Source organism: Abramis brama (genome assembly GCF_963993115.1).
Source record: "Abramis brama genome assembly, chromosome: 24".
In the NCBI taxonomy this organism is placed as follows: domain Eukaryota; kingdom Metazoa; phylum Chordata; class Actinopteri; order Cypriniformes; family Leuciscidae; genus Abramis; species Abramis brama.
In genome coordinates, this window is record NC_139986.1 from 18,908,873 (window position 1) to 18,926,224 (window position 17,352).

The 17,352-nt window shown below is 36.8% G+C and overlaps 3 protein-coding genes across 4 annotated transcripts in view; 1 reads left to right on the forward strand and 2 right to left on the reverse strand.

Moving 5' to 3' along the window:
• Positions 1-6,151: 6,151 nt before the first annotated feature.
• On the reverse strand, positions 6,152-7,182 carry LOC311074992 (uncharacterized protein). Its single transcript, XM_084102043.1, has 3 exons — positions 7,071-7,182; positions 6,656-6,779; positions 6,152-6,443 (listed from the first exon to the last, which is right to left on the reverse strand). The coding sequence occupies exons 1-3, from the start codon at positions 7,138-7,140 to the stop codon at positions 6,221-6,223; spliced, it is 417 nt and encodes a 138-aa protein (XP_083958169.1). The 5' UTR covers positions 7,141-7,182; the 3' UTR covers positions 6,152-6,220.
• Positions 7,183-8,733: 1,551 nt separating this feature from the next.
• On the reverse strand, positions 8,734-10,082 carry rrs1 (ribosome biogenesis regulator 1 homolog). Its single transcript, XM_084103092.1, has one exon. It carries the CDS (start codon positions 10,058-10,060, stop codon positions 9,014-9,016), a length of 1,047 nt encoding a protein of 348 aa, XP_083959218.1. The 5' UTR covers positions 10,061-10,082; the 3' UTR covers positions 8,734-9,013.
• A 1,034-nt stretch (positions 10,083-11,116) lies between these two features.
• Positions 11,117-17,352, forward strand: part of pola1 (polymerase (DNA directed), alpha 1) — a 62,343-nt gene continuing 56,107 nt past the window's right edge. Inside the window, exons 1-21 of one of the 2 annotated variants that reach the window (XM_084102182.1) lie at positions 11,117-11,258; positions 12,043-12,167; positions 12,240-12,336; positions 12,415-12,495; positions 12,599-12,714; positions 12,928-12,990; positions 13,135-13,239; positions 13,797-13,944; positions 14,026-14,173; positions 14,256-14,431; positions 14,633-14,745; positions 14,827-14,940; positions 15,029-15,103; positions 15,215-15,353; positions 15,493-15,647; positions 15,819-15,903; positions 16,295-16,356; positions 16,456-16,545; positions 16,644-16,760; positions 16,861-17,036; positions 17,157-17,286. In XM_084102182.1, the coding sequence (XP_083958308.1) occupies positions 11,204-11,258; positions 12,043-12,167; positions 12,240-12,336; positions 12,415-12,495; positions 12,599-12,714; positions 12,928-12,990; positions 13,135-13,239; positions 13,797-13,944; positions 14,026-14,173; positions 14,256-14,431; positions 14,633-14,745; positions 14,827-14,940; positions 15,029-15,103; positions 15,215-15,353; positions 15,493-15,647; positions 15,819-15,903; positions 16,295-16,356; positions 16,456-16,545; positions 16,644-16,760; positions 16,861-17,036; positions 17,157-17,286 (2,370 nt within the window). In that variant the 5' untranslated portion in view covers positions 11,117-11,203. Of the gene's footprint in view, positions 11,259-12,042; positions 12,168-12,239; positions 12,337-12,414; positions 12,496-12,598; positions 12,715-12,927; positions 12,991-13,134; positions 13,240-13,796; positions 13,945-14,021; positions 14,174-14,255; positions 14,432-14,632; positions 14,746-14,826; positions 14,941-15,028; positions 15,104-15,214; positions 15,354-15,492; positions 15,648-15,818; positions 15,904-16,294; positions 16,357-16,455; positions 16,546-16,643; positions 16,761-16,860; positions 17,037-17,156; positions 17,287-17,352 lie in introns of both variants that reach the window. The other variant, XM_084102181.1, reaches the window with a different exon arrangement.

Genomic DNA, 17,352 nt, shown 5'->3' on the forward strand with positions numbered 1-17,352 from the left:
TCAAATAGTATTTAACTTTTTGATTGACAGCTCTTCCATCCTTCCCAGAGCCTAGTTTTTCATCTAATAATCACCGTTGTGTTCATGTCACCCTGTAAGACCTCAAGAGAGTCCTGGTCTCTTGTGAAGGCTGGGTGTTTACAGCAGTAATGGAAGTTGAGGTCTCTTTGAGTTGACAGCTATCCCCTGTCACCAGACCTGGGGGTGCTGCAATCGCCACCCTTTGGGGTCCGTGGACCCATACCCTCCCTGAACAACACAGCTCTCCACAGGTCAGCTGCTCTCTCTAAAGAGGCCCACTCGGCCATGAAATAATGTCTTTTGGCTCTATTGTTCTGCATGTCTGTTGGTTTTGCAGGCCCATTCACTCAATTTCCCCTGAATAGAGGGGGGCAAGACCCCACTGACATGCCTTCTGCTGTTGACGGCCATTACAAGCCTATAACACATGCTCTTAAATGTTTCTTTCAAATTTAGAGAACACTTTACTATTGTATTTTTCAAATGGTCAGTGTGCAGGTTGAGAGATGTCAAAAGCTCATTGGGGATAAATTGGATGGCTGGTTTGGGCTTTTATAAAGTGCACTGTGTTCTTGATGGCTACTGTAGTGCACTGTGTTCTTGATGGCTACTGTAGCCATTTTGGCTCAACGCAAAACAAACACCTGTTGTACACCCAGACAGTGATGTGTAAATTTAGAAAGCACTTTAATCTTTAGGGTGAAATCCAAGCCTTGACCCTGATTGAGGTGATTATTGGTCTTCAAGTTGTAAAATTAGCCTACTCTGTTGGTCAGCTTATAAAATATTGACTATTTGTGAAGGCTTTGTGTAGGCTATTTTGGATGTGAAAACGTAGGCAACAAGAAGATTTAGAACAATGGGAACACATTAAGGAATTTAATAAAGACTGATATTTATGTAGTGAATGGTCAATTTTGTCTATTTATACGTTGGTCTAAAAAATTTATTATAAATGTGTATTAATGTTTTTTTTATGAATGCACATCGAGGAAAATTACCTTTTAATAACCTTATCCAGTAGCGCGAACAAATGAAAAGTCATGCTCAAATTCATTGGCTAACTGTAGGCTACTACTCAGTAGTGACGAATCTACAGAAGAAATCATATTTATCTAATAGCCTATTCATTGCCTACTTGCTAGAGTGAATGGAAATTGTCAGTCTTACTTAGACATAGCCTATATAATGAACTTAGCTTAAAAGACTACCGCATAATAATGGCAACAACAAAAAACATCTTTCTACAGAGAAGACTTCGCCAATCGCCAGATGCTTCGCAGAAACAAACAGTATGTTCCTATTTAAGAGCAAATGACTCTTATGAACTGGTTCTTTTTAGTGAATTAAAAATATAGCATACCGGTAGTCAAATTGAATCGCGAACAAATAACTCTTTTGAGTCGGTTCTTTTAATGAATCGCTCAAAAAGCTTACGAGTTCGCGCCTTTCACGAATCCTTCACTAAATGGACTCACTGAATCCGTCAGGTTACTGTATCTGACTGACTGACTCATTGACAGAACTAACTGCTATTATTATTTTTAGTGATGTCCGTCGTAAAATTAAGCATTTTTTGTGTACTTAAAGGGTTAGTTAAACCTAAAATGAAAACTCCGTCATAATTTTTTCACCCTTATGATGTTCAAAACCTGTTGACTTTCTTTAACCTGGAGAACACAAAATAAATTATTTTGAAGAATGTTGCTTACTTACCAAACCATTTTGGTTATAGCCTACCAATGACACACAAACAAAAATATTTCTAAAAATATATTATTATCCATAGAGCAAAAGAGATGCCTGCATGTTTGGAACCACATGTGGGTGAGTAGGCTAAATGATAAAAGAAATGTAATTTTTGAGTGAGGTTTGTCAAACTTACATTAATATCAATATCAACCACCCCGAATTACTATTATTGGTCACTCTTTTTCCTAATATGATTTCTATTTTACTGTAATATTGAGCTTTCATATAGCCCATGAGGGAATACCACTATCATGCACACTTCCATAAATGCATGTGTGTGTGTGTATGTGTGTGTGTTTTGAGGTGTCCCAGTGCAGCATGTGGTACAGAGCCATCCCTTGAAGGCCCTCCCTTGGGACTGTGTGCACATTGCCTGCCATTGTGTGCAGTAGACAGCAGATGGTAGGCTATCGCAGCAGTGACAGACCTAGTCATCTGGCAGGCACCCACATTTCAGGCGGGAAACTCAAGCGTGTTGCTCTGCTGCCAAAGGTGCCTATTAATATAGGTCAGTCTTTCCACTGTTTATGACTGGCTGACTGCTGAGAGTGTGGACACTGAGCTGGCCAGGCACATAGCTATACTGTAGAGACTTGCTATAAATAAGCTCATAGGTGATTTTTGAGTTTCGAGAGCAAAAGGGGCCCTGCCATTAAACTCAACAGAGGCCTATAGTGTAGGCTACTGCGCTTCATATAGCCTATGAATGATTCTGCTGTGCACACAGTTTAGCATGCAGGCCATTTATGCCATGAAATTATAAAAAAAATAATAATAAAGGTGACTGCAACTTTTTATCTTACAATTCTGACTTTATTTCTCACAAATTTATATTTTCCTAGTTATTTTGAGTTAACATCTCACAATTCTGACTTCTTGCAATTTTGAATTAACATTTTGCAATATTTTTTTTGTTGTTTATATCACACAATTTTGATTCCCTCCCCCACATAATTGCATGTTTACACTGTAATTTTTTTTTTTTTTTGTTATCACAACATTTTTTCTTTTGTCAAATCAACTTAGATTATTTATTTGGTTCAGATAACATAATATTTTGAGTTTCTGTTGATTAAACCAATCTCTCTCACTGTATTAACTATATTTTAATTTATTATATAACTAGCCTATATTATTTATTTATTTATTTCAATGAGCTTAATTTTAAGGCAACCAGGTTATAGGCTAGCCTTATTTAGGCTAGCCCCCCTTATTTAAAAATAAAGTAATTATTGTGAGATCAAATCAACTTTTAAAATATGAACTTGGAATTGTCAGATAAAAAGTCAGATTTAAAGAGTTTTTTAAATTCTAAGTTAGAAAGTTTAGAGACCCCCAAAAATGAATTTAACTTTAAACCCAACGGTTTGGTTTGTACATATTTGACCCAAACACGGGTTGACAACCAGCATTTTTTAAAGTAGGATGCAACACCAAAACTGGTTCGAGACAGATTTTTCCTGTTTGAAATGGCTGTCCTGGTAAAGAGGCACCTGGTCAATGGGATGGTGTTATGGGTGGGGCAGATCTAAGTCTTTCTCCAGACTAGCAGCTGTTCCTCAGGTGAGCTGCAGGTGACAGATGCTGCGAGATCACTGCAGCAGTTCACTGTATTCATGCCTTATTTACTCTTTGGATTTTTTGAATTTTCTGAAGTGCAGTTGCACATCAATATGACATCAACAGTCACTGCATCAATGGATTAGGATTAATTAAATTCTGTAAGAGCCCTGCAAAAGGGTCCAGGAGAAATCTGAAGTCATTGTGACCAGTAAGCCAAGCTCAGCAGATGGCCAAAGCATCTTATTAAGATAAAACCTGAGAGAAGTCATTTACTGGGGCTGATTCAAAGGAAACAGTAGGAAAAGTTAATCTTATAATATATAGTGTGCATGATGAGCACTTCATTTCAAACTGAAGTACAGGGATTTGATTTAGCAGCCAGACTGGTCTATAGGGGAAAATAATTGTTGTTACATTAAATAAAGCCTATGTTAGTTGATAAGTTTGACATGTTTATTGGTCAGAACTTTTCTATGCCACTAGCCCCCTAAAAAGTTGTTTTCTTTCATTCACAGCAATCAAGAATTTATTATAGGTAATATATAAAAATATACAGTAACAACTTTAGTTTAGGGTCCAATTAACTGTTGCTTATTAGCATGCATATTATAGGATATTGGCTGTTTATTAGTAGGCTATACTTATAAAGCACATATTAATGCAATTCTGCATGACCATATTCTACATCCCTTCCTCCTACCTAATACCTAAACTTAACAATAACCTTACTACCTATTAATAAGCAGTAATAGGAATTTGAGGCAAAAGTCATATAATAGTTAATAGTAAAAATTGTACCCTATCTAAAGTGTGACCAAATATGCATAACACACATACATATAAAAAATCCACAAATGCATAGAAATATGTTTGTTAGGATTAATGTATTAATTTAAAAAACAAACACAAAAAAACAAATAGGGATTATAAGTAAAAATCTAAATTTGAGAAAAGTGACAAACAGTATCAGTGCAAAAAAATTATAAAACACTGCAGTTAATTAGATCAAATCCTTCAAATATTTATAAATAAAATATAAGGCAAATATTGAGCAATGAAATTACTATTTTGAGGGGAGCATTTATTAATATACAGTGTGGTAAAAAAAAAAGGAAAAAAGTTGTTTAATAGTGTGTTACAATTGCCCTCAACCAATGTTGCAGGTTGTAACATTATGACTTATAAAATTCAATATTACAATAAATTCTTTCTAAATGCAAATATGTTGATGATGCTGTTACTTTTGGCACATGTACTGTACATGTTCCTTACACCAAAACATCACTGGTCTGTGAGTTACAAAGCATAATTGCCCCCAGTCTCCCCCAGTATAGTATCACAGGGTTGTTAATGAGTCAATGTAGCTATTAAGAATGCACATACACAAAACAGCTACAGTACTTCTCCTAAGCCTTCTGTAAAGGAGTCATTCAATCAGCCTCGGAAGCCCCATTGGTGGCCTCCTGGCAGTGGCTTTTCCTACGGTGCTTGGACAAGATTCTCTAGAGCATGTTGGGAGAGCTGTGTGCCCGGGCCTCACGTCTGAGCGCCAGGAAAGCGCCCTCCTCCCTATCTTTCCCCCAGGGGACTTGTAGCCTGCCTCTGCTGGGGAACACAAAGAGGAAACAACAAGCACAAAGGACCTGTTTATTCCCGATGACCCAGATTCCAGAGCTTTGACGAGGGGAGATAAGTGACAGGCTGTTCAGTATTGGTCCTAAACCATCACCAATCAAAAGACCACAGCGAGGTTTAATCCACCACACCTTGACCGCTCAGAACAAGACCACATAGTCTCTCGAACGCAGAGAGTCATCACATAAGAATTCATGCTTGTGAAAAGTGTGTAATTGCACTGGCAGCGTTGTTTATTGGTTGAGAAATGGCATGAAAAGACTTTCCATTGAATTCAGAACAGTATGCAAACATGTTTCCTGCTCATTTTATGCAGTATCAGTTAAAAGTTTGGAATAATAAGGATTTTTTATTGTTTTTGAAATAAGTCTCACCAAGGCTGCATTTATTTGATAAAAAATACAGGAAAAGTAATATTGTGAAATATTATTACAATATAACTGTTTTTATTTGAATATATTAGAAAGTGTAATTTATTCCTGTGATGTAAAGCTGAATTTTCAGCATCATTACTCTCTAGTGTTTAGTGTCACATGATCCTTCAGAAATCAGTTTAATATTGACTTGTTGCTCATTTAACATTTCTTATTAGTGTCAATATTGAGACACATATTAAGTAATGTCTGATGAAATTTCAGCACTGTCATCACTGAGTAACTTACATTTTAAAATACATTAAAATTAGTGCTGGGCAACGATTAATCGCATCCAAAATAAAAGTTTGTGTTTACATAAAATATGTGTTTGTACTGTGTATAATTATTTTGTATATGTAAATACACACACATGCATGTATACATTTAAGATTTTTTTTTTATTTATATATAAAATATTTATATTTCTATATAATATAAATTATGTATAAATATATATACAATACATTTATGCAAATATGTCTTAAATATATACCTGAATGTGTGTGTATTTATATATACAAAATTATAATACACAGTACACACACATATATTATGTAAACACAAACGTTTATTTTAGGATGTGATTAATCGCGATTAATCGTTGCCCAGAAAACAGGTCTTTTCAATTGTAATAAATATTTCACATTATTTCTGATAACTGAATTCTTGATCAAATAAATGCAGCCTTTGAGCAAAAGAGACTTCCTTCATAAACATAAAAAGATCTTGATTATTACAAACTTTTGACCAGTGTATATAAAATGCATAAAAGCCACCGGGAAGGGTTCATTGTGCAAGAATCGATCAGGCCTGTGTGCTATCTGTGTGCATTGTTAGCTAAAGAGCTGTGAGCCACCTGTTTGGGGAGTGTGATGCTGGGAGGGGGAGCAGCTGCCCGTGTGTGTCGGTGGGGGTCGACGGGCGTCAACTTCTGTAATTTGCAGACTCATTATGTATGGTGGCATTATACGCACCCCCGTGCCCTCCCCAAGGATCACGACAGTCCCAGCTTGGTTTGAACTGTGCCGTCGTAAGCCATTCTTAGTGAGCTCATGCCTTTAGGAACATAAACAAAAGCTTTAAATCACAAAGAGACCAGATTTGCTGCATTCTCGTACTGTGCTAAAATTCACCAATTTATGTAGCCTAACAAATATGATGCAGGAGGAATATAGTGTATGAAATTATGCACGTTCATAAAATAAAGCTTTTGTCACTGTCTGAGCTTAGTTATTACATTGATATGTTTGTCATTACTCAGACCTAACCTGAGACGCATGGGACGGGGAAGAAGCCCCTGCTGGCTGTCCTGCACGCGCCCGGTCCACCTCGATTCATGCTTTGAGAGTACCTCAATGACGTCACCCTCTCTGAGCAGTGTGTTACCACCATCTAGTGGACAGATTATGAATTATATACTCCCGTTTAAGAATTAAATATGGATCCCCCCCCCCCCCCCCCAAGTTAAAACAGGAATGCACAGAAATGCAAATAATTTTAAATTAAATGAAATTGTTATTTATGCATTTGATTGTCCACATTGTTAAAACAAATTTGTTTTCCAGTGTGTTTAACATATCAGCAAATGCAATAATACTCAAATTAAGTCAGACATTAGATAACTCAAATATGCATAAATAAGCACAAATAGGCAAAACACATGCTAAATCGCAAAGGACAAACCTTGTGGAGAGAAAACGGTTGTGGAAACCTCAAACTGTCCATTGCTTTGCATGTAAATGTGCTGTTGCATCCGGAGGCCTGTTTGTGAGATCCACTGACAGAGATCCCTCTGTTTCTGTATCTGTCCTAAATAAACGTTGCTCACTAATCCACTGCTGCTGATATTTAGGGCTTACTTGACATCAACCCAGATCTTCTGCAACAATATCTTTTGATAACATACTGTGGATGATGCTGCATGCATTTTTGAGTTTCGAAATGTATATGATGAATATGTAAATTTTTTGCAAGATTCTGTGGACACAAAAAAATTATTTAGATTCTGCAAATATTTCCAAGCACTCATGCAAACACATTACTTATTTATTTTGGGTTTTTAAGGTATGTCAGAGTATAGAGTACAATGTAGTACAGGTATACTGCAATAACTAACTAACTAACCAACCAACTAGTGTATCAATACACACCCATAGCACATATACACATAGCAGTGCTACTTGATTTTGGCATTAAGTGTGCCCTATATTTCTGTCCATTGGCGTGGGGTGTTTGTATCGTTATTGTTTGACTAATGATGCTTTACAAGCCTGACAGCAGTCAACAGATGGGTACTTCCCCTCCCAAAGCCCCCCAGCTGATCTGAGATGGTGTTGGTGGTCAAACACCATCCATCAACTCAAGAACAGGGTATTATTTTGCTTAGAAAGAGCCACCAATTCTGTAGACGCATCAATATTTTGAACATATGGCGTCTTGTTTTTCATTTGGTGGATGGGTGAGGGTATTTATGGTCATTTAATTGGCATTAAATTACTACATCATTAAAGTAATATGCAACTAAAATTGCCTCATAATCAATCAGGAACTACAACAAATCCAGACATAAATGTTAGTTACAGTTTAGCTTGGTCAAATGTCTACATTTTATGTGAGGTCATTACAGTACATTTATTAATTTCTTAGATTTTTAACCAAAATGCATTTGGATGCATGTATGCATTACATGAATGTACCTCCAAGTATTGATTTTAAAATGTTTAATGAATAAAAATTTATATTTGTCTGATATTAAATGGCAAATAACCATGTCAGTATGCTAGCATGCGAGAAGTACAGACCCGTTTAAGTTCTTAGAAGTAATCAGCGAACCAGATTATGCTAACATTTCCAGTACTATGAATATGGTTTGAAAATTAAACTCCATTTATTCCTTAATGGAACAACAAATATAGTTATGTACGCAGTCCAGAAATGAACAAATGCAAGAAATAAGAGATTAGAAGCATATTTGGATATTAATGTTGCTGACAGCTAACAGTGAACTCAAAAAGCTAGTGTATATATAAACACACACAACATATTTATAAAGAAAATGTATTTTAATGAAGTAGTTTTGCACTTTTTTTTATTATAATCAAGCATGTCCATCCTATTTCTTGAAATAATACATTTTAAATCACAAATTATTTACATAGTAGTAATCTTTCGCATTAGATGTTTGTATTATCTATAATTTAATTTATAAAAATATTGTATCCAGGCAGAATGATTCTCATTATTATATTACAGCACATATTGTATTATGCAAATCATAATAACATGCTTTTAATATTTGAACTTTTTTGGTGAAATATTTGCAAGATTCAACAAAGAACATTTGACATATCAGAGAAGGTTTAAATTTATTGTGAAATCATTTATGAATAACAGGTGGCAATATTAAATCACACCATACAACAAGAAAAAGTCAGATTATCTTCAGTCCATCCATGACATTTATAAAGACGGTAAATCTGAACATCAAAATACAACCATATTGTACAGATTCAAACTCCAGCACCAAGGCACTCAAAGTTATGATTTTATCTGACACAGGACAGGTTGACATCATGTGTACAATATATATAGGATTTTACAGTAAAAAGTCCACTCTGTTGTAGATTTTAGCGCTTTCCTTGCTTCATGTTAGGTTTCCGTCCTTTGCCTTTGGGACCCTTTCCCTTTCCACCAGCCATTCCTTTTCCTTTTCCTTTACCTTTACCAGACATGTTACCCTTTCGTCCCTTCTTTCCAAAGCTTTTCTTGCTCTTTTGAGCTGATTCCCTGTCCTCTTCCCTCATTTGCTTATTCACAGCTTTCGTGACATCAAGCCGGGGCTTCTTACTGTCCATTACTTTTAGTAAATCCAGCTGTTTTTGTTTCTCACTACCAAAATCACCAATAAGAGGCTGGAATTTTCTCTTTTTCCCAGTGTTTTTGGACGTTTTCTCCTTGGGCAGTTTCTCCTGGAATTTACCAACAGAGGCGGTGGAAATCTTGGCAACATTGACAGCTTGTGTCAGCTCTGATTTGGACTGCTGAGGGGTGGGAGCGAGCCCCATTCCAGGCACCTTGATCTTCTGAGCTCTGGCGACGTTCTTGAGTCTGTTGTACTCATTCCTGGCCACTCTCTCTTTCTTGGCTTTATTCCTTTTTGCAAACTGGTCCTCGTTGGGATCTGCAGTCACTGGGACCTCTATCAGCCATTCCTTGGTGTCATCATTGGCACGTTTGTAACCCCATCGCCTCTTCCATTCCTTGTGAACTTCATCCCACACAATGTTGGTCTTCTTTTTCTTCTGAATGCCCTTCAGCTTGGCAAACTGTTCCCATTTTGTAGGAGGCTTTGGTTTCGGTGCAGGCTTTTCCCTGGGTAATGGTGTGGTTGGATCTGGTAGCTTGGCGACGATTACTTCTTCAACCTTTTCTGTTGGAAGTTTCCATATCTCGTTGATGAGAAGTTGTGTGTTATCTCTCGCTAAAGAGCGTAGAAAGTCTTCCCCTTTGTTGTCTTTAAATTCTCGAGTATCTATCCGGTTCTTGTCAAACGCAAGCAAATGACCCGGGTCAAATTCGAGATCTAACTCTTTGTTTACTGTAATACTTCTTAGTTTTTCAGCCTCGTCTCTTTCTGCTTTAGCGAGCACGTCTTCTATGCTGCACGAAGCCATTTTGGTTCTAATGACACACAACGTGGTTTTCTCACATGTGCTGCTGCAAACGGAAGGACTTTATTTCAAAATAAAGGACTTGAAAACTCACTTTTTCAAAAACTCAGATATATTTGTAAAAATATATATAAAATGAATGCAATCGTGTTTTGCACACAAAGGTTTAGGAAAAATAATAAATGTAATATAGTAGTGTCTATTTATTATTGTTACAAAATAAAGTTCTCTCTTCGGAAGTCAGGAGGAGTACCGACAAACTAGCGAGGCGTCCTATCGGCTCTGTGGCGCAATGGATAGCGCATTGGACTTCTAGATTGAAGAATGGGGTCATTCAAAGGTTGTGGGTTCGAGTCCCACCAGAGTCGAATTTTGTGTTCAGAATGAATAAAATGTCCATTGGTCAGAAGTTACCTTGAGTGTTCGGAGATATGATTCAACCAAACAATGATTCAATGATTCACTCCGAGAATGTGTGAATCGTATAGCTTAACCGAACTTCATTTATATTTATCACTTCTATGTAAATATGTTCAGATTATTTCGAGTCTTTTGAAGAACACTACAATACAAACAACAGAAGTAGTAAATAGACGAATATGGTTAGAGTTTAGAATAAAGATATAACAATAACAAACATATACTGTAAAATGTCAATCATTTTAAAGGGAAACGACTGTAAAAATGTTTCATGTTATTTAGTTCATGTTTTTAGTATTTTTTATTGTTATACTGACTGTGTTTTGTTTTTGTGTGGTTATTAGTCAAATTAACAATATGTTCTTTCTGGCTACTGTATGAAAAAAAAATAAACCTTGGTAAATAACAAAATATATTAAAATTATATTACAACTGTGTTTTTCAAGTCTTCAACCTTCTTAATATTTCGTTGTATATGTATATATATATAAAAAAAACTGAATCAGGTTTATCATAGATAGGGTTTGTCCAGAGCCATAGATGGCTCTATGGCTCTGGGTTTGTCTAACGGATCACTGAACTAGTTCAGATCAGATTGGACGGCTGCTGACAACGTCATATCCGCTGCTCGAGTTTCCCCGGGAAGACACTTTGGCGCGGAATCTGTTGTTTTGGCTCGCCGCTTCTGAAGAAGAGTGAAATCTACCTCACATCAGGCACTAATTTATGTTAATGGCTCCTGTCTCAAATCCCGATAAAGACATGGACGGTGGGGATTGTGGTGAGCGTGTTTACAGTGCTTAGTGTTATTAGCTTACAAAATATTACTGCAATTCATTTAGACCGGTAGCTTGGATGCCTGTACTAGCAGCGACAGCGCTGATATAATATTAAATACAAATTAATTTATTTTCCTATTCAATCCCTAAAATATGCGTTTATGCAAATATACTTATGTGTAATGTGCTTTTCTTTGACGTTTCATCATTTGAATGCAAATTGAACATTAATGTCAATGTTTACGGTGTCAAATTACTCTTTCCAACCCGACACATAATTGCTTATTCATATGATGATGAATTTGCAACTATTTCCTTTGTGTAGTAGACTGTAGCCTGCAGAATATCTTTTTATATTTGCAATAACATATTTTTAATAAAATTGTGTTTCTTGGACCATTTAAGTCTTTATTATAATAATAACAACAGTAGAATCAGTGGTTTCTTGCACTCAGCTATTTGGATTTTTCACTAGGCCCATCAGAAAAATCTAAATCTAAAATATTCTTATACGTACCAGATTGTTATATAGTTATATATTATTTCTGTTTTCATATTACATCTCTTTAAAATAAAACAATAATTAATATGTATAATAATACTGCATTGTTTTTTATTTTCAATAATAACCTAAAATCAGTGTATGATTTAACTAAGTGACTGCGTTTGATAAAAAACAACACTGTGATTTGTTTATAATCTGATGCTTGTCATTTCAGTTTGCTATAGTATGATTTAAGCTTGCTGCAGTTTGATTTTACTGAAGCACATTTCCTTGTCCTATAGATGCATCCGACACATGTGGCATTGCTGCCTCACGTTCCAGGCGGGAGAAAAAAGAGAAAGTGGGGCGCAAGTCGGCTTTAGAGCAAATTAAACGAGCCAAGAAAGGAGAGAAGGTTAAATACGAGGTAAGTTGCATGTCAGCTGTTGGTACACGTCACCTGTGCTGTTCCAGTGTTTTGACATTGTCTTGTGATCAGGTGGAGGAGTTCACCAGCGTGTATGAGGAGGTGGATGAAGAGCAGTACTCGAAAATGGTGCGGGAGAGACAGGATGATGATTGGATCATTGATGACGGTCAGTTAAATTTTCATACCTCTCTGCTAAACTCAATGTTTAAAAGCACACCAGCTGAATGTATGTTGTGTTTGTCAGATGGGACAGGCTATGTGGAGGATGGCCGAGAAATCTTTGATGACGAATTGGATGATGATGCACTGGAGAAGGGCCCTAAAAGTGAGTGTTGAAAAATCAGTGCCTTTTATTTTCCTTTTTTGTCGATTAGCAGTACTAAGCAGTGTTCTTTGAGTTGTCTTTACGAGTTTATTATCGCTAACAGGTAAACAGGGTGGAAAGGGAGGCGATTCGAAAAAGAATGCGAAAAAAGTGTCTGTCAGTAAACCCAACAGCATTAAAAGCATGTTCATGAATAGCAATGTGAAGAAACCTACTGAGGTAAGACTCAATTGTTCACTGTATGTTTTTTTCCAGTGTAATTGACCTTTATGCAACTATTTAATCTAAACATTAATTAAATTAACTTGCACTTAAATATTTAAGGAGTAGTTCAACCAAGAAGGAAAGTTCTGCCATTATTTGGCATTTGTAATGGTAAAAAAATGTCTGTAGTTTGAACAGAATTGTCTTTTTCCATGATTTGCATTGTAGAAACATGTGGATCTGTCTCAAGATGATCTGCTGGGAGATATTCTGCAGGACCTGCACTCTGAGGTGAATGTTTATGACCTTTTGTATTAATATATAATGGTCTACTTTTAATTCAGACATCCTGTAGGCGCTTTCAGTCTACAATGTTCATACTACATGTCAGTCATTGCAGCTTTATGACCTCATGATCATTTGAATGTTTCACAGAAGCCAGTTTTGCTCACTCCACCGCCAGTCATTACTCTGAAGAAGAAGAAGAAAACACTGGGATCCCCTATGAATCCATTTTCAGTCAAACCACAGGTGCCAAAGGTAGTTATCCCTTGTTCAAAAGGATAAAACATGGATTTTCTTTTCTTCGTGAGACTGAAGATGCATACATTGGGTTTCTGTCACTTTTATTCAGAATGGATGCTTTAAAGTGATCAAAAGTGTATATATATATATATATATATATATATATATATATATATATATATATATATATATATATAAATATATATATATATATATTTTTTGTATATATATTGTGTGTGTATATTTATATATATATATATATATATATATATATATATATATATATATATATATATATACACACACACACACACACAAAATATATATACATGCATGCATACATACAATATTAAAATAGAATATTTCTTTTAAATTGTAATGAAATTCCGCAATATCACAGTTTTTACTGTATTTTTGACAATCAAAATAAATGCAGCTTTGGTGAGCACAAGATACTTCTTTAAAAAAACATCTTACTGACCTCAAACTTTTAAATGGTAGTGTAAATAGGAAGTTACATACTGTAATTTACATAAAATAGTCACTATACAAACCTTTTGTCCATCTCTCAGAATTCACCTGAGGTCCAACTGTCGAAGCCCAGACCTGTGGGGATGCGGATTCCTCCAGCTGAACCTTCACCTAGGTTTTCTGCTTATATTAAACCTAGTAAACCTGATACCACACAGATAAAGGAGCCCAAGACAGAGGAGCCTGAAGGTATGTCTGACCTCAATATTTGGGTGAAATGTCTTGAAAATATGTTGTTTTTCATTCTTGTTTTAAATTTGTAATTGGAAGATGCAATTGAGTTTGATGAGATGGACTTTGATGAGCCCATGGAAGCAGAGATCCTGGAGGAGGAGCCAGTGAAAATGAAGGCTGAGCCTGAGACCACACCCACTGTTAAAGTGGAGCCCAAGACTGAGCCACAGGATGAGATGTTAATGTATGTTTGCAACACACAGGCAATGCATTAATGCAGTATACTCTACTAAGGATGCCATAACTTTCCTGTTTGCTCTCCTCAGATCTGGACTGGTTGGTGGTATGGGCTGGGAGAAGATGGAGGAGGGGGAACCAATGGAGACTCATGTGGATGTGCAGGTGGACTCAAGCCAACTCCCGCTGGTGGAGGGACCTGATGGAGATATGGTTTTCCGCTTTTACTGGTTGGATGCTTTTGAAGACCTGTACAACCAACCTGGTGAGCATCTGCTCCTCCATGATTTTGCATAATGTGTATACAAATCCTAATTTCCAATGGTTTTGGGTCTTTTCTGTGACTCATAATTCATGATTATCTAATGATAAATTTTAATGTTTTTTTTCCTATTCCTACATAATTGCAATGATTTGATTTCCCTAAAAGGTGGTTCTGTACTTTTTGTTTTGTTTTCCTCTCAAGGTGTGGTGTACCTGTTTGGAAAGGTCTGGATTGAGTCAGCTAAAGCACATGTCAGCTGTTGTGTTGCTGTAAGGAACATCGAGAGGACGATGTATCTCCTTCCTCGAGAACATGTAAGACTGCCCTTATTTAGTCGACATGCAGATACAAAAATATGCATCTTTAATTCATTTTTTTGTGCCACTGTGATTTAGAAAGTGAATCTGGCAACAGGCGAGCAGACGAACAGTGCGGTAGGAATGATGGATGTGTACCAAGAGTTCAACAGTCTCTCTGAGAAGTTCAAAATCATGAAGTTTAAGTCCAAGGTAATTGCTGCTATCCATCATTTCTGCTTTCTGTGCCTTGGAAACTACAAATATACATTTATAAAACGTGCTTCCCCTGTTCCAACAGCCGGTGACCAAGAATTATGCTTTTGAGATCCCAGATATCCCTTCACAGAGCGAGTACCTTGAAGTCAAATACTCTGTGAGTAGACGTTTCTCACTTGTACACCCAAAACAGTCATGGCTATTTTATAGAAACTTCCTGGAATGAGTCTGAAGTGTTTTTTGTAATGTGCACATTCTGTTTCTATAGGCTGAGCTTCCTTCATTGCCATCGGAGCTGAAGGGCTCAACATTTTCCCATGTGTTTGGCACCAACACCACCAGTTTGGAACACTTCCTCCTTAATAGGAAGATCCGGGGACCATGCTGGCTTGATGTGAAGACCCCTCGTAAGATTTAATCTCTCTTGTAAAACATACAAACAAACCATTTCTCTGGATTTCCTACACAAATGAGCGTTCGGTGACACTTGATAATCATCCAAATATTGTAATCATTTACTGTGTCCACTCTCGCCATCACCTCTAGAGCTGAGCAATCAGCCTATTAGCTGGTCTAAGGTGGAGGCTGTTGCACAGAAGAGTGACCTGATCTCAGTAGTTAAAGACCTGCCACCACCTCCTCTGGTCGTCATGTCCATAAGCCTCAAGACTGTGCAGAACCCAAAGACCCACCAGAATGAGGTAAAATCTGGATCTGATCACTCTGCAATCTCTGCATGTATCTGATGCAGTCAATGAGATTCAAAATAACTGAATATTAAATCATACTCGTTAGATTGTAGTTGAGCCGCACTTGTAAATCTTTTAAGCAGTTTATTAACACTTTTTCTTCTTGTGTCTTACCTTGCGCAGATTGTTTCTCTCGCTGCCCTCATTCATCATCAATTTCCTCTGGACAAAGCTCCACCACGGCCCCCTTTCCAGACCAATTTCTGTGGTAAGTTCCTCCACTCTGCATCTTTATAGCTTGAGTGTGAGAGTAATGTCCAAAACTCTCCAATGAACATCCAAATTAGTTTTAACCCATATAACGCATTCCGATCATTTTTAAACCAGAAGAGATTTCTGAATTCATACATCTAAGTTAGATTGCTCTCAAAAATACATATGTAAAATACAAGACCTCTTTCCCATATCTCTCAGATAGAAAATATAGGTTTCATAAATTTGGACTGTTTTTGAGCAGTCATGAGGTAAAAGTTCAAAGTACTTTAAGGTTTTTTTTAATGCATTATAAGGCTTAAATTAATCTTTTTTCTATTTTGATAGTATTTTTTTAAATATCACTGCTTGTTTGAGCTTATATAACTAATTATTTTCTGTTGCAGTGGTGAGCAAGCCCAACGACTGCATCTTCCCATATGATTTTAAAGATGCGGTCAGGAAAAAGGTAATTGTTCTTATCTCCCAGATGAAGTTTTGGATTTATGCATAAGATGATAATGTGTTCAATAAAACCCTCTTGCTTTTGCATTTTGATTTTACTCAGAACGGGATAGTGGAGATTGCCGGTACAGAGCGTGCACTTTTGGGTTTCTTCTTGGCCAAGATGCACAAGATTGATCCAGATGTCTTAGTGGTGAGTTTAAATGTGCTCAGTAAGCTCGTACATTGCTGATGCATTTTATTTATATAATTTTTTTCTAATTTGACTACATCTTCCTTCTGATGCTGTAGGGCCATGACATTTTTGGTTTTGACCTTGAAGTGCTCCTGCAGAGGATCAGTGTGTGCAAAGTGCCTCACTGGTCAAAGATTGGCCGTCTAAGAAGAGCCAACATGCCCAAACTGGGGGTCAGAAGTCTTCTTTGACATGAAGTCATATCAGATTATGATTTTTATCAAGCAAGCAATGTTTTAATCCATTTGTGCATCTTTTATTTATTTATCTCAGGGTCGCAGTGGCTTTGCTGAGAAGAGTGCCACTTGTGGACGCCTGGTCTGTGATGTTGAGATCTCTGCCAAAGAGCTGATCAGGTGTAAGAGTTATCACCTGACTGAGCTGGCTGCCCAGATCTTAAAGACAGAGAGGGTTGTGGTGCCACCAGAGAACATCAGGAACTTTTACAGGTTAGCTGGCACCTGTAGGGTTGCATTTGAGCCCTCCCTTCTTCAATCATGAGAATATTTCCTATTATTGCAGCAGTGTTTAAATTTTTCTATTAATTTCTTTTTCTCCTTTTTCAATAGTGATTCCCCGCACTTACTCTACCTTTTGGAGCTCACCTGGATGGATGCTAAGCTGATTCTGCAAATCATGTGCGAGCTGAACGTGCTGCCTCTGGCAATGCAGATCACTAACATTGCCGGTAACGTCATGGTAAGATACCTTTATAAATAATTCCACTTTTTACTAGACCTATTGTAACCACATTCTAGAATATTG

Bases quoted from the DNA above. Each gene is read 5' to 3' on its own strand.
- LOC311074992 (XM_084102043.1), bottom strand. From the start codon at position 7,140: ATGCAACAGCACATTTACATGCAAAGCAATGGACAGTTTGAGGTTTCC. The intron at 6,780-7,070 runs GTTTGTCCTTTG...TCTGTCCACTAG, and splicing joins AACCGTTTTCTCTCCACAAG to ATGGTGGTAACACACTGCTC. The intron at 6,444-6,655 runs GTTAGGTCTGAG...ATGTTCCTAAAG, and splicing joins CCCCGTCCCATGCGTCTCAG to GCATGAGCTCACTAAGAATG.
- rrs1 (XM_084103092.1), bottom strand. From the start codon at position 10,060: ATGGCTTCGTGCAGCATAGAAGACGTGCTCGCTAAAGCAGAAAGAGAC.